Source organism: Garra rufa, chromosome 12 (assembly GCF_049309525.1).
Source record: "Garra rufa chromosome 12, GarRuf1.0, whole genome shotgun sequence".
Lineage (NCBI taxonomy): Eukaryota > Metazoa > Chordata > Actinopteri > Cypriniformes > Cyprinidae > Garra > Garra rufa.
The window spans coordinates 4682065-4699532 of record NC_133372.1 but is presented as its reverse complement, the minus strand read 5'-3'; the positions used below and the strand labels follow the sequence as shown (position 1 = coordinate 4699532).

At 32.1% G+C, this 17468-nt stretch overlaps 1 protein-coding gene across 1 annotated transcript; it reads right to left on the bottom strand.

The window, feature by feature from the left end:
• Positions 1-8621: 8621 nt before the first annotated feature.
• On the bottom strand, positions 8622-13181 carry LOC141346817 (artemin). Its single transcript, XM_073851776.1, has 2 exons — positions 13151-13181; positions 8622-9046 (listed from the first exon to the last, which is right to left on the bottom strand). The coding sequence occupies exons 1-2, from the start codon at positions 13179-13181 to the stop codon at positions 8622-8624; spliced, it is 456 nt and encodes a 151-aa protein (XP_073707877.1).
• Between the last annotated feature and the right edge of the window lie 4287 nt (positions 13182-17468).

The following is a 17468-nucleotide window of genomic DNA, read 5'->3' as shown; positions in this document are numbered from 1 at the left end:
TCCCGCGCATCGCTCACACAACACTACGGCAAGTGGAAAGGGACAAACTTTTTGACTCTGATATGCGTTTCGAAAATAAATACTGCTCCGACCACTCCGACAGGAGAACCACCGAATAGCATAACTAATACAGCGTTTTTGTATTAACCTCTTAATATTATTATAAATATATAATCTAAACATTATATCAGTAGAATATATAGAAATATTTTTAAACAATCAATATATTGATATAAACAAATTGTAAACAAAGTGTTTTATATAAATAGGTCTCTTTCTGTCGCTCTCTCTATTATTATTATTATTATTTTTTTTAATACATAATAGTATTTGTCATCACTTGTCAGTATAAATGAGCACATGGCATGAAAATGGAAATTTTACTGGATATTACGGTTTGTCTGTTTGTTAATAAGAAATGCTAGTTAAAATATATATTTTCCTTAAAGGAACACTCCACCTTTTTTTTTTTGGAAATAGGCTCATTCTCCAACTCCCCCCGAGTTAATAAGTGGAGTTTTACCGTTTTGAAATCCATTTAGCCGTTCTCCTGTCTGGCGATATCACTTGCATAGCTTAGCATAGATCATTGAGTCCTATGAGACCAATATAGCATCGCTTTCAAAAATGACCAATGATTTTCGATATTTGTCCTATTTAAAACTTGACTCTTATATTGTGTACTGTATTGTGTAGTTTTATGTGCTGTTTGTTCACTTAAAATGCATTTGAAGATTCTACTATGGAATTCTCAGAGCTGGTCAGATTACTTCCAAATTGTAATCCGTTACTGATTTTCAAATTACACGACGAAAATTGTAGTAAGAAACGCAATCCATTACATTACACATTTTAGGTAATACAATCTACGACTACTTTTGGATTACTTTTGACCTAACTCGTTTATCACATTGATTTAAATGGGATAATCTTGTAGCATTAAATTAAAAGGGCATTTAATTATATTACGTCAAGGTTTCCCAAACTGGTGCTGGTGAAGGAACTGCGGGGGTTTATGAGTTTAATGAAAAACTAATTATTAATAAAACAATAAAAAACATATATTTATATAAATTTTTTTAAGATCAATCAAAATTTAAAAAAGTACTAAAAAATTAAATATTTAATTTGTTTAACTACATGTCACGTGACCATAACCAAAGTCAGAGGGGTGATTCTTAGACTATGGGCACTTTTATGTACTTTGGTCATATTTTTAAAAATACATATCATTTTGGACAAATTCCTCTTTCTTTGTCCAGCTATCAATAAAACCACCCTAAAACTTTTTACTACCTTTCTATTATGATTTTTTCATACTTTTCAACCTTCTTATAGGTGTCAAAATCAGTGCTTTCTCCTTGTCGCACACCCAGACTTTTCAGTTAATGTATTTATTCTACGTCATTTCCACCACACGCTGTACCATCAAGGGTGTTATTAAAAAGCTAAAAATTTTAAGTTAAATAAGAGTATTTTACATACACGAAATGCTAAGTAATAATTCAAAGCCAATCAGTGAAGCTATCTTCCATTTTTTCACAAAAAACTACAGAAATGTAATTTCCACCACACTGCCCTCTGACATTCATTGTTACAAAGTACAAAACTTCCCTACATTTACCTTCATTTCTTGTCATTTACACCACACACACACATTTTTAAAAAATATTTAAAAAGTTCTCATCACACATTAAAAAATTTATCCACAATTTATGAGATCATGCTCTACTTAATATTTATATTTATATTTATACTTAATATAATATACACATTTGTTCATTGCAGGTCCAAAAAAAAAAAAAAATAATAAAAAAAAATTAACCATTTCTCTTGTAATCTAAGTTGGTCCTCTTACAGACCTTAAAACTAGACAAATTATTTAAACTTATGAGACTGTGTTATGTGACTTTTGAACAATTTTTCTTTCTTCAACTTCACAAGGCTAAAAGTGCCCTAGTTGAAGAAACGCCCACCAATGAACATGCAAATGTGATACTTAATTATTAAAACATTTATTTTTTATCTCAGGGGTATGTCAAGTAATTATATTAGGTGAAAGAGGAGTGAATTTGTGCATTTTAATGTGTTTGAAAGACAAAAGCCTTCCAAAGACAGAAATACATGGTATATTAACCTACAGAGGGATAGTCAAAATGTAAATGAATGTGTTTAAAATGTAATTTTCTCTTATTACAAGTACTTAATTTTTGGAATCTGATTACGTAATCCATATTAAATGTAATAAGTTACTATATAGCGGATTCTAAGGTTTATCTGAAGGTTTTGAGCGTATTTTATATAAACGTCCACTGTGGCTGTCCATTAGATGGCGCAGTTGTTTTATTTATATTGACAGCAGCAGTTCAAACTTGTGCATTATAATTCTTAGAGGTCAAATGTCATGAATTCATCATCTCTCGTGTGAAAAATAACAAAATAGACAAGTAGATGTGAGCATTAGTAAGCCCTGGAGAACATAAATGTCCATTGCATTGTGCACAGTTGCATCGAATTCATACTTTTACTCACCTTTTGCTCTAAAAGACCTTAACACTAACAGCATGTGGGATGACAGTAATAAGACACTTAAGTCTGTTTAGTATAAACGTGCTGTGCTCTGAGAGCATTCGTATGGAAACTTTCTGCTGAGACCTTTATTTGTGCTGAACATCAAATAAAAGAGGTTAACAATTCTATTGCAATAACATTTGCTCTATAACGTATAGTTTGAAAATGCATTATTGCATTAGTGCTTCAAAAAGAGAAACAGTGACAAACACGTGGTATGACACACAAAGATAAAATGTATTTCTCTTTAAATGCATCATCTGTATAAAAATCTGAGCAATAAATTCCAGGTATATACATTTTATAAATAATAAAAAATATAATTATGATAACATGTACAGTATATGAAAAAAAAACAACAACAAATAAATACATCAAACAATAGCAGTAATTTCCCTTAAATAAAGTGGGGATGCATAGCATCCAAAGGGTAAAACAATGCCATTCATAAAGAAAAGAATTAAACAAATTGAACTGACCAAAACATCCCAGATTATCAGAACAACATTATTGCGTTTGACATAAAGGTGTCAGTGAAGATCATGGCATGTTGAATTAAGCTTCGCCCTATATGACATCTTTCAAATGTTGGGTAATATAGAAGATAATCTATTAGATCTACGATCTATGAGTCAAAAAATGCAGAAATGTAACATAAAAACAGGGCCAAAACACTGCAAGTAATCTAACAAAACATTAGGAGGTTAAACTGGTGTCTACTGTATGATGTTTTCTATTAATCGATTGCTTAATATCAATATAAAACAGTTGATTAAATCCCTGTTACATTCAAAGGTAGAAACAAAAATGGAACTTGTCATTTTTAAATGCTTTTACTTTACGGGTGAATCTCATGACAACACAATCTGGTCACATTTAACAATAAAATGAGATTAAAAATGATTAGGTTTTTCATTATTGTAACAGTAATTTTATGTACTACGGTTAAAAAAGCATGTAGGCCTACAACAAATACTACTATAATGTATAAATACAATATAATCTATGCATTGTTTTTACATTACAGTACTGATCATGCGAGTTTTAGGGGACATATGTTTAACTGATGAAATGAAAATTAAAACATTAAAGTAATGTAAAAAAATAAATATTTTTTGTTGAATTTAGGGTGAAACATGAGCCAGATGTGTTCTTCTGAGAATGAGTTCACAGGTAGTTATAGCCTCTTTGGAAACATTACAAGTGATATACGAGTAAAAGTAACAGTAAACCATGTGATTAATACAGTAAATGTGAAAAATGGAATAAAAGCGTGATGTAAACCACAGGTTTCATTTCTTCTGCCCACTGTCCCTACCTGAGGTGATCTGCTATTTATTAACTCCTGCTTTGGTATATCGTTCACTTTGCATACAATAGGTCAACACCCAAAAACATGAAATGTGACAATTAAAATACAATACAATTTGGTAAACCGGTACAGTGCTGTGTGCTTGGCTGTTAGCCAGGACACATTTTAATTTAAATGACAAACCAAATATGTCACGTACCCTGACAAAGATCAAGTCCATAATGGAAAATGCACAGAAAAACAGACATTCACTTGAGCGGTGAAACAAAATAACAATGTTGATCAAAGAAGTTTGAAATTAAAGAGGTATTTCTTGATAGTAGAGGTTGAATGTGGCATCAGGATAACTGGTTAGCTGTTGGTTGTGTTTGTGCAAGTGTGTAACGCCAAGAGCACATTACAAGACGGTCACAAGTCAACCTGAGCCATTTAAACTCTTACTAAAAAAAAAAAAAAACTCTTACTGAAACAAGCTAAATAATCTGATAATCTTGTTTTCTGTTTGAAATAAGATTTTTTTTTTCGTATCCCATTGGCAGATTATTTTGCTTGATCTAAGCACTTAATTTTGACTTTTTTTTCTGAAAATGAGAAAATAATTTTTACTCGTCTAGAAAATTCTTCTTTAGACATTTTGGCTGGAAACAAGACAAAAAGTCTAAGTAAGAAAAGCTTTTTTTGCAGTAAATGTTCTGTAGTTACACTGCAAAAAAAAAAAAGGAGGTTTACCTTACTTAGTATTTTTGTCTTGTTTCTAATCAAAATATCAACAAATTCTTAAATTAAGATGCATTTAATATATAAGCAAAATTACAAAAGATACTTAGTCTTGTTTTAAGCAAAATGTACTTAATTTAGTGTTTTCCCCCTGGAAACAAGTAAAATGATCTGCCAGTGGGGTAAGTAAAATAATATTCCCCTGGAAATAAGACTAAATATCTTTTTATCATTTTGTTTATTTACTAAATGCATCTTAATTTAAGAATTTTTAGATACAGTACAGACCAAAAGTTTGGACACAATTTCAAATGAATGAGAAGGTGTGTCCAAACTTTTGGTCTGTACTGTATATTTTTCTGTTTATTAAAGTTTTTACTCTACATTTGTGCAGTTTTCAGTGGGTTAGTGATATTTTTTAAATATATTAATTAATAAATAAATATTTTTTAAATGGGTTTTATACAAAAACTGCTTTTTTATGTAAAATTCACTTTATAAAAGACCCACATTTCTAACTTTAATTCATGGGGATAACATGGATAATTTCACATGGTTAAGTGTAAGATTTTTGCCCATCTTTTGGAAAATCCAGTTTTAAAAGTAAAAAAAAAACAACTACAAATAACTTTTACCAGTAGGTGGCAGCAGAGCTCCACTATTTGCTATTTGACAACCTGAAAGATATTTTTTCGCAAGTTTTTTCAGTTGAATTCATATCTACAGTACAGACCAAAAGTTTGGACACACCTGAATGAGAAGGTGTGTCCAAACTTTTGGTCTGTACTGTATTTTGACTAGAAACAAGACAAAAATACTAAGCAAGATAAACCTCTTTTTTTTTTTTGCAGTGTATTGACACTACCGTTATTTTAAGAAGACTCTTATGCTCACCAAGCCTGCATTTATTTAATTAAAAATACAGTAAAATGACAGTAAAATTGTGAAATATTATTACTATTTAAAGAAACAATTTTCTATGTGAACATATTTTAAAATCTAATTTATTCCTTTGACGCAAACCTCAATTTTCACGATCATTAGGCAACTCCAGTGTCACATGATCCTTCAGAAATCATTCTAATAGAATGTTCAAAAGAACAGCATTTATACGAAACATAACATTCCAAACATTTCTACTCTTACTTTCGGTCAGTTTAACACACTGTTGCTAAATAAAAGTATTCATTTCATAATGACTCCCAAACGTTTGAACAATCATGTAAATTAGGTCACTGGCATTCTTTTAAATCCAAGAAGGATTCATTTCATGTAAAACAGGCCTATTATAGAATACATTATTCACCAAATTCAAAGCTCGTACTGCTTATAGAAAGCAGACGGAATTTTGTTTAAAAGTGAAAAGAGCTAAAAAGAGTTAAAAATAGTTTGTGTACATTTTCGAGCGATCGTGGCAGCAGTAATTCATCTAATGATGATCAGATGAAGGAAGAAAGTCCTATAACCGGGCATACGTCCAGACATGCAGTGTAATCGAGCATGATATCATCATTATAAAGAGCCAATGCAGAAATACAGCACTTTTTGGCCTGTATCTGACAAAAAAAAAACTGGCTGTAGACTAAAAAAGGTGACACGCATCAGTCTTGTAATGTGCATATGGCTGAAGGAAAGTGTGTGTGTAAGTGTGTGTGTATTAAACACACATGCTAAGCTGACAAGTAATAAAAAGCACCTTCTGTTCTGTTAAAATTAACCTTCATGGTATCCTAGATCTTAAAGAAGTTCACTTTCAGAACAAAAATTTACAGATAATTAAGATGTTCTTGTCTTTCTTTCTTCAATTGTAAAGAAATGATGTCTTTTGAGGAAAACATTGCAGGATTTCTCTCTATATAGTGGACTTCTATGCTGTTTGAACTTATAAAATGCAGTTTAAATGCAGCTTCAAAGGGCTCCAAATGATCCCAGCCAAGAAATAAGGGTCTTATCTAGCGAAACGATCAGTTATTTAAAGGGATAGTTCACCCAAAAATAAAAATTTTATGTGTATCTGCTTACCCCCAGGGCATCCAAGATGTAGGTGACTTTGTTTCCTCAGCAGAACACAAATGAAGATTTTTAAGGAAAACCGGTGCAGTCTGCCAGCCTTATAATATGAGCGGATGGGCACCAGACCTTTAAAAGTAAACAAAAACATGCACAGACAAATCCAAATTACACCCTGCGACTCGTGACGATACATTGATGTCCTAAGACACGAAGCGATCGGTTTACTTGAGAAACTGAACAGTATTTATATCATTTTTTACCTTTGATACACAGCCACGTCCATCTGTCCTGAGCACGAACTTAGCATCTGGTTCGTTACATGTGTAGCGCTCTGGCGTAGAATACGGAAACACCGGAAGCGATCTGTTGCATGTATACGACACTCATTGTTTACATAGAGCACAGAGATTGTGGGTATAGCGGCTATTCAAAATGGTAATTACTTGTGCTTATCCTGATTGTTCAAACCGATTTAAAGCTAAAAGATTACGTTTGCTTGCGCAAACTCATCCGGGACTTTTCACCGATTTCCCCTTACGGCGTTTGCGTATACTACGCCAGAGCACTACACATGTAACGATCCGGATGCTGATGCCCATTTGACTGACAGACTGCACTGGTTTTCATTAAAAATCTTAGTTTGTGTTCTGCTGAAGAAAACAAAGTCACCTACATCTTGGATGCCCTGGGGGTAAGCAGATAAACACCACATTTTCATTTTTGGGTGAACTATCCCTTTAAAAATAAATTTCAATTTATATACTTTTTAACCTCCATTCTGGTTCAATACAGTTAGGGTATGTCAAAAAACTCCCATCTTATTTTCTCCTCCAATTTCAAAATTGTCCTACATCGCTGAAGAAGTACCAATCAAGTGTTTACAAAGTGAACTTGCAAAGATCAAGTGCTCTTTACAAAAAAGGTAAAACAGTGATGTAGGACTATTTTGAGTTTTTTTAACATACTCTAACTGTCATGAACCAGAATACACAGAGCATTTAAGGTTAAAAAGTATATCAAATGTATTTTTTTAGAAAATACCCAATCGTTTCACTAGATAAAACTTCTTCCTCGACTAGGATTGTTTAGAGCCCTTTGAAGCTGCATTTAAACTGGATTTTGGAAGTTCAAACTCGGGGGCACCATAGAAGTCCACTATATGTGACCCTGGACCACAAAACCAGTCTTAAGTCGCTGGGGTATATTTGTAGCAATAGCCAAAAATACATTGTATGGGTCAAAATTATAGATTTTTCTTTTATTCCAAAAATCATTAGGAAATTAAGTAAAGATCATGTTCCATGAAGATTTTTTGTAAAATTCCTACTGTAAACATATCAAAATGTAATTTTTGATTAGCAATATGCATTGTTAAGAACTTAATTTGGACAACTTTAAAGGTGATTTTCTCAGTATTTTGATTTTTTTGCACCCTCAGATTCCAGATTTTCAAATAGTTGTATCTCGACCAAATATTGTCCTATCCGAACAAACCATACACCAATAGAAAGCTTATTTGTTGAGCTTTCATATGATGTATACATCTCAGTTTTGTCAAATTTAACCTTATGACTGGTTTTGTGGTCCAGGGTCACATATGGAGAGAAAAACATAAAACATCATTTCTTTACAACTGAAGAAGAAAGACATGAACATCTTGGATGACAAGGGGGTGAGTAAATTATCTGTACATTTTTGTTCTGGAAGTAAACTTCTCCTTTAAAACTTTAAAAATCTCATAACGCCAGATAGTGTGAAACGTAGGCCTTCAAGTTACTTTTCACAATCTTTCCACGCAGAACTGCAGTCTGGAGCAGGAATCTGACGACTCGCTTCACAGGTACAGTTTAGGCTTTCCGAGGTCACATGACCGTCTCACTGCAGGACGTCCCGTATTCCTGTGCTCCTGTAGATCCTCTGCATCATCAGGAGCGCTGCATCCGACTCCTTGCACTTTCTACACCGGAGCTTTGGATTGATTTTACCGGCTGCGTCTCCTCGGCCTCTCTCATCCCACACAGCTGCAGTTGGCTGCTGAAAGCCACTTGATGGTTTGCCAACTGGTCTGGGCGTCCATGAAAGAGACGGTCTCGAAGCGCGTGGGTCTGCAGCAGGGGTGAGTGCTCACCTTGCGGCTCGAAACGCTGCCGTTATCTGTCAGCACCTTCAGGGCCAGGTCGTAGTTCTTACGGGCGCTCATGCACGTCCCAACGCAGTACTTAAACAGCACAATCTCGTCCGAGTCGTAGCCGAGGCCGAGATCACGCACCTTCATCTCTTTCTTCTCTAAACGGCAGTCCTGGCTGCTCCGGCCTCGTTGGCGGTTTCGGCGTTCCTTGCGGTTCCTAGGAGATTTACGTGAAGTGGAGGTGTTTGTAGAAGAGCGCTGCCACCGAATTCGATGGCTCTCACCTTCCTCGGCCATAGACGAATCTAAGGAGACAGAACCACAGATTATACACAAACATAAAGATTCTGTCATCATTACTTATTTCATTACAAACTTCTATCATTTTCTTTTCTTCTGGGTGACAGATAGTGACATTTTGCAGAATATTTTAGTTGCTCAAGACAAAACTGGGCTTTTAAATTTGAAAATGACAAAAAGCACTCTAACAGCATAATAAATTATGCAACATTAAGTTCTGATCCATGATCTGTTTGGTCGAGCAGCATTGCATGAATGAGAAGGTGTGTTCAAACTTTTGGTCTGTACAGCACATCTTTCTGTTTATTAAAGTTTTTACTCTACATTTGTGCAGTTTTCAGTGGGTTAGTGATATTTTTTAAATATATATAAATTAATAAATAAATATTTTTAAATGGGGTTTGATACAAAAACTGCTTTTTTATGTAAAATTCACTTTATAAAAGACCCACATTTCTAACTTTAATTCATGGGGATAACATGGATAATTTCACATGGTTTAGTGTAAGATTTTTGCCCATCTTTTGGAAAATCCAGTTTTAAAAGTAAAAAAAAAAACAACTACAAATAACTTTTACCAATAGGTGCCTGCAGAGCTCCACTATTTGCTATTTGACAACCTGAAAGATATTTTTTCACAAGTTTTTTCAGTTGAATTCATATCTACAGTACAGACCAAAAGTTTGGACACACCTGAATGAGAAGGTGTGTCCAAACTTTTGGTCTGTACTGTAAGTGTTAATATATACTTTCATTTTTAAAAATGTATTAATTATTAAATCTAGAAAAGTTGAAAGTTGACATTACATCAATAAATAAATAATCACAAGTCAACTTTTAGGCAATGTCAATATTGGTGGTGAGGGTTCAACTAACAACATTGATTATATATTTTGTCTGTTTGGTCAAAGTATGGGGACTTATAATGATTTAAAATGTATGTTTGTATATTTGATTTAATTATGTGGATTTATAGATTTAATAGACGTTTTAGCTATCCTGAATTATGGCATAAAAATTACACTAGTCAAAAGTTTTCATTGTTTTTTTAAAGAAGTCTCTTCTGCTCACCAAGCCTGCATTTATTTGATCCAAAGTACAGCAAAACTGCAACATTTTGTAATATTTTTACTATTTAAAATTGCTGTTTTTTATTTGAATATAATTTACAATGTAATTTAGTCATGTGATTTCAAAGCTGAATATTTAGCATCATTACTCCAGTCTTTAGTGTGACATTATCCTTCAGGAATCATTCTAAAATGCTGATTTGCTGTTAAAAAAACATGTATTATTGTGATGTTGGAAACAGCTAAGTATCCTTTTTTCAGGTTTCTCTGATGAATAGAAAGTTCAGGAGAAAAGCATTTATCTGAAATAGAAATCTTTCATAACATTATAAATGTCTTTATCATCACTTTTGATCAAGTTAAAGCATCCTTGCTAAATAAAAGTATTCGTTTCGATAATTTCTCTTAAAAATATATAGGCTGTGATAACCTTGTGTGATTGCTTTAGCAGGCCATTAAAATATTTAACTTTTCTAAAACATTACAACTAAACATTTGCTAAAAATATGCCCTTTGCTGTAACTCTCAAATCACATTTAGCTAATAAATGTGCCATATCAAGTTTGATGTAAATATTATTTAGTGACAAGATACACATGAAAACCTAATGCTAAATTGTACAAAATGATTTTTCAAAAGTGTAAATAAGACAAAGAGCATGTTTAACAAGAAAAAAAATCTTCAAATTCAGTTTTTTTTCAATGTACATTGCCGCTCCAAAATTTGAGATCAGTAAGATTCTTAATGGCTTTTAAAGACGATTCCTATGCTCATCAAGGCTTCATTTATTTGATCAAAAATACAGAAAAAAATGTAATATTGTGAAATATTGTTTCAATTTAAAATAACTGTTTTCTATGTGAATATATTTTAAAATGTAATTTATTCCTGTGATACAAAGCTGAATATTCGGCATAATTACTCCAGCCTTCAGTGTCACACGATCCTTCAGAAATCATTCCAATATGCTTTATTTCAGGATTCTTTGATCATTAAATTTTAAAAAGAAGAGCAGTTATTTAAAACAGAAAGGTTTTCTAACAATATACACTATTAATACTTTTATTCACCAACGATGTGTTAACTTAATAAGTGACAGCATAGATTTACATTGTTAGAAAATATTTATACTTTTAACTTATTATTCATCAAAGAATCCTGAAAAAAAGAATCCAAATTTCCAAAAACTGATTTCTAATAATAAATCAGCATATTAAAATGATTTATGAAGGAACATGTGACACTTAAGACTGGAGTGACAGCTGACAAAATCAGCTTTGCATCACAGGAATAAATATTTTAAAGTATATTCAAATTAAAACCATTGTTTTATATTGTAACATTTTTTTTTGCAATATTACTGTTTTTTTCCTGTTGATCAAATAAATGCAGACTTGATGAGCATAACAGACTTCTTTACAAAAAAAAAATTCTAAATGATTCCAAACATTTGAGTGGCAGTGTACATGTCTAACAGCAGCATAAGGGCAATAATGTCAATGCATTTATTTTCCTTTTCTGTTACATTACTTTAGAACACTTGGACTACAATGTAATAAGTTGTATTGACTACTTATGCTTTTATGATATTTGGCTTTTTTAACTGCACCCGTACCCATACCCATCCCATTGGCTTTCATTAAATTTAAATTCATAGATAATAGAAAATCATTAAACTTTGGAATAACACTGTCAATAGTAAATGATTTTTGGTTGAACTATATTTCTCCAGAGGTTACAGCTTCTGGCACGTGGCTCTGATGCATTAAAATAGTCTCGATTCCTGGCAGCGCAAGGCACATCCGCCCACTGTAATGTAACACTGGCATTTAAAAAGGTGATAACACTAGTGGCCCTGGTTCACACCTCAGCAGCTGATTGTGTAACATGTGCACGTCTCTCCGCGGTGTGAGATTCCTCCTGCTGTTTGAGGGGGAAAACTTAATGCCATTGCACCGGACTGTTATTGTACTGTAACTCATGCAACTGCAGCATGCAGCACTGAAAACATCCCACGACGTGTCACATCATGTTTATAGCGATTTGTTTAAAGTCACAAGGTGAGGAGAACCTTAGAATATGATTCAAACTTTCTCCAGGCGAAGATTGCAGTAATTAGCTTCCAAGGGAGCAATTTGCTGTGTCAAAACCTGCACGGAGAAGCTTCGGATTATTTGAAGTGGAACATAAAATTGATAAACGCACGGAGATTATTCTATTGCATGCATGAGTCGGGGAAAAACATGACAAATGTACTGGGTGTGAAAAACTTGTGTACAACATCTGTGTGCCTCAGTGAAAAAAAAAACATCCTTCTTAAAGGAGAAGTGTGCATTGTTTTATGTTGAAATGCTTTATCTTTTTGTAAAGAAATTAATACTTTTATTCAGTGAGGATGTATTAAATTGAACAAAAGTGACAGTAAAGACATTTATGGGTCAAAGACGTTAAGATGTCCACAAAAGCGATTTTAAGTCCATAGCACATTAAATGTAAGTAAAGTGTCTACTTTTAAGGTTTCAAATATGTTTTTGTAGAATGAAATGTCAAATGGTTAAAATAACACAATATTTATGCAAAAATTCAAACAACATGCTTATTCTGACTTGTGCATATTAAAATATTTAATAGAATAAGGGAGCATATTAAATTGTATTGTGTTTTAAATGCGTAAAAGAATTTTTATTGAAAAATTTAATTTTTTTAAAAATGTAGAATTACAACTAATTAATATTTGGGGAGAAAGAAATTTGTCTTTTAATGTGTCATAAATTGATTTTTGTTGTAAACGGATTAAGACGTCAAAGGGTTTAAGCATAAAAACAAGTGTAATACTGCTTTCAATTGTCGTTTCCAAAAAAATATTAAAAAGTTTTCTGTTTAATTTTATTGCATTTTTGTTTTTGTTTATCTGAGCAAAATTAATTTACAGAAGACACCTAGTAAAATGTTATTCAGTGTAACTGTAACGCCAGGCCAGCAGAGGGAGCCCTTACTCACTCTGACTGTTGCTGCTCCCTCTGCTGCCTCGTTGGTTACTTCCTGTTTGGTGGCCATAAAGAGCAGCCATTACCTAACAGACATTGCGAAGTATTGTTTTGCTGTTGCGGACTCTACCAAGCGTTTCTCTTATTTTTGTCTTGTCTACGCATTCCTGTTTGCATGTGTTCGACCCTGCCTGTCTTGACTACGGTCTGTTTAATAAAGCTCGCACGTGGATCTTACACGCTTCCCAGAGTCCTCATTACAGTAACAATCTTGTCAGGCATATTTACAACAAAAATCAATTTATTACGTATTAAAAGAAAAATTACTTTCACCCCAAATACTAATTAAAATTAGCTGCTATCCTAGGTTTTGTCCATTAGTCAGTAAGAATCGTTTACTCATTTAAAACACAATCAAATTTAATACGTTCCCTTATTTCTATATATTTATTCTACATGTTACAAGTCAGAACAAGCATGCTGTTTATATTTTTATATAAATATTGTGTTACACTGAATGAAAATGTAACATTAATTCAACCAAATTTTGACATTTTATTCTCCAAAAACGTATTTGAAACCTTAAAAGTACACTTTACTTACATTCAGTGGCGGTTCTAGACAAATTTGACTAGGGGGGCCAAGAAGGGGCCAGTGTTTAACCAGAGGGGCACATTAAAAAATGACAACAAGTGATATTTAAAGATTATAAACTTTGTTTTACTTTAAAATCATACAAACATTTTAGGGATGCTCATATTGACCGTTCACTGTTAACCGACAGTAAGAATTTTAACCGATTTTTACTATAAGTTAAACGGTTTAATTTTTTTTACGTTTGCTGCATGGTGAAAGAAAAAAAATGTTTACTCACGGGCGCGTGTCGACACGTGCAGTGCGGCTGTTTAGACATATTTTGATGAGTAAGCACCTGCTTTACCTTCTCTTAGTTTGTGTAACTGATGTATAGCCTATGTGCTGCACGATAGCAATGGCGATGTTGCGTTATCAGAGAGTGAATCCGTGAATAAATGAATTCAAATTCTGAATTAATTATAGTCTTAAAAGTGCGCGCTCCCCTTACAATCACTGGAAAGCTGTCACTCATACATTACTGTAGTTCATCGCAATCTCTCAAAGTTAATAAAAGGTAATAAAATCACATTTACACAATACAATTAATCTCTTATTTACATCATGTCTACACTTTCTTTGTTTTAATGAGAGAGTTCTCAGAGGTGTAGAATTTCAGCAGAACTGAACCGGCACTTGATCATGAACTAACAATGAACAGCTGTATATTTTTATTAACTAACGTTAACAAAGATTTTACAAAGCCATTTACAAACTTGATTTAATTATCAGTGTGAAAAACAAAAGTAACACGGTTATGTGCAAGAACAACAAGTCACTCACGAAATGAAATTGTTTTGCTTACCTTCGACTCTTGCAACAGGAGAAATAAATCGTAGCTCCTCTATCCAAGAGTAGTTCTAATTGTTGCTGCAGTGTTTGTGTGCGCCGCTCTAATTTACCCATGTAAGTAGAACGATGCGTCGCATTAGTTCCGCTTTTGGCGCTCGTGTGTAAAACCATAATTAATTAATTTTTTTATTTGGTCAGTACGGGGGGCCACAGGGGTGGCCAAGGATATGTCTACAGGGGCACGGGCCTCCCTTGGCCTCCGTGTAGAACCGCCACTGCTTACATTTAATGTGCTTTCGATAGACATAAAATCACTTTTGTAAATTTTGTAACAAGTCTTTGACTCAAACATGCCAAGACTGTTACAATGAATGAAATTTTAGTGGGTGTCTTCTGTAAATTATGGAAAAATGTATAACATTTATTTTTTGCTCAGAAAAACAAAAACAAAAATGCAATAAAATTAATCAGAAAACTCTTTATTGGAACTTTTTATAATTTATTTGTTAGAAAAACAACTATTTAAAGCAGTATTGCATTTATTGTTTTTATGCTTAAACCCTTTTTCGTCTTTAACCCTTATAATGCTACAAAACATTTTTTTTTTATTTTTTACTTTACATATTCATTTGAAACCAGAAAAGCAGACTCTTTACTTACATTTAATGGCCTTTTGATAGACATAAAATCGCTTTTGTAAATTTTGTAAAATGCCTTTGACCCAAATAGGCCCTATGCCAAGACTGTTACACCGAATGACATTTTAGTGGGTGTCTTCTGTAAATTATGGAAAAATGTATAACATTTATTTTTTGCTCAGAAAAACAAAAACAAAAATGCAATAAAATTAATCAGAAAACTCTTTATTGGAACTTTTTATAATTTATTTGTTAGAAAAACAACTATTTAAAGCAGTATTGCATTTATTGTTTTTATGCTTAAACCCTTTTTCGTCTTTAACCCTTATAATGCTACAAAACATTTTTTTTTTATTTTTTACTTTACATATTCATTTGAAACCAGAAAAGCAGACTCTTTACTTACATTTAATGGCCTTTTGATAGACATAAAATCGCTTTTGTAAATTTTGTAAAATGCCTTTGACCCAAATAGGCCCTATGCCAAGACTGTTACACCGAATGACATTTTAGTGGGTGTCTTCTGTAAATTATGGAAAAATGTATAACATTTATTTTTTGCTCAGAAAAACAAAAACAAAAATGCAATAAAATTAATCAGAAAACTCTTTATTGGAACTTTTTATAATTTATTTATTAGAAAAACAACTATTTAAAGCAGTATTGCATTTTTTGTTTTTATGCTTAAATCCTTTTTCGTCTTTGACCCCTATAATGCTACAAAACATTTATATTTCAAATAAATGCTGTTCTTTTGAACATTATATATTTATTTGAAATCATAAAAGTAGACACTTTACTTACATTTAATGTGCTTTCGATAGACATAAAATCACTTTTGTACATTTTGTAAAAAGTCTTTGACTCAAATATGCCAAGACTGTTACACTGAATGACATTTTAGTGGGTGTCTTCTGTAAATTAGGGAAATATGTATGACATTTATTTTTTGCTAAAAAAAACAAAAACAAAAATGCAATAAAATTAACCAGAAAACTTTTTAATATTTTTTTTTTTGGAAAAACAAAAATTTAAAGCAGTATTGCATTTTTTGTTTTTATGCTTAAATCCTTTTTTCGTCTTTGACCCCTATAATGCTACAAAACATTTATATTTCAAATAAATGCTGTTCTTTTGAACATTATATTTTCATTTGAAACCATAAACGTAGACACTTTACTTACATTTAATGTGCTTCCGATAGACATAAAATCACTTTTGTAAATTTTGTAAAAAGTCTTTGACTCAAATATGCCAAGACTGTTACACTGAATGAAATTTTAGTGGGTGTCTTCTGTAAATTAGGGAAAAATGTATAACATTTATTTTTTTGCTCAAAAAAACAAAACAAAAACAAAAATGCAATAAAATTAACCAGAAAACTTTTAAATATTTTTTTGGGAAAAACAACAATTTAAAGCAGTATTACACTTATTGATTTTATGCTTAAACCCTTTTTCATCTTTGACCCTTATAATGCTACAAAACATTTATATTTCAAATAAATGCTGTTCTTTTGAACTTTATCTATTCATTTGAAACCATAAACGTAGACACTTTACTTATATGTAATGTGCTTCCGACAGACATAAAATCACTTTTGTAAATTTTGTAAAAAGTCTTTGACTCAAATATGCCAAGACTGTTACACTGAATGACATTTTAGTGGGTGTCTTCTGTAAATTAGGGAAATGTATGAGGTTTATTTTTTGATCAGAAAAACAAAAACAAAAATGCAATACAATACAATTAAACAGAAAACTTTTTTATATTTTTTGGGAAAAACAACAATTTAATTAACAATTTATGCTTAAACCCTTTTTCATCTTTGACCCTTTATAATGCTACAAACTATATTTCAAATAAATGCTGTTCTTTTAAACTGTATCTATTTATGAGCAGCAAATCAGCATATTAGAATAATTTCTGAAAAACTGAAGACTTGCATAATGATCCTGAAAATTCAGCATTGTATCACAGGAATAAATTACATTTGAAAATATATTCAAATAGAAAACAGCTATTTTAAATAGCAATAATATTTCACAATATCACTGTATTTTTAATCAATTAAATGCAGCTTTGATGAGCAAAAGAAACTTTTCAAAAACTTTAACAAGTCTTACAGACTACAAATTGCAAACAGTAGTGTGTTTCATATCTTCTTTTTCAGACCTTTAGCAGTACTCTTCAAATGACATCTGTTAATATATTATGTAATTAAGCTGTTTTGTGTATTTTAAAGCCCACTCAGCATCCACCGATGGTGGTGTTTGTGATAACAGGGTCTAATTCAGTGGCAGCAAA

Coding starts and splice junctions, on each gene's coding strand:
- LOC141346817 (XM_073851776.1), bottom strand. CDS start 13,181: ATGGCTGCTCTTTATGGCCACCAAACAGGAA. Junction 9,047..13,150: donor TTATGGCCACCAAACAGGAA/GTAACCAACGAG, acceptor CTGTCTCCTTAG/ATTCGTCTATGGCCGAGGAA.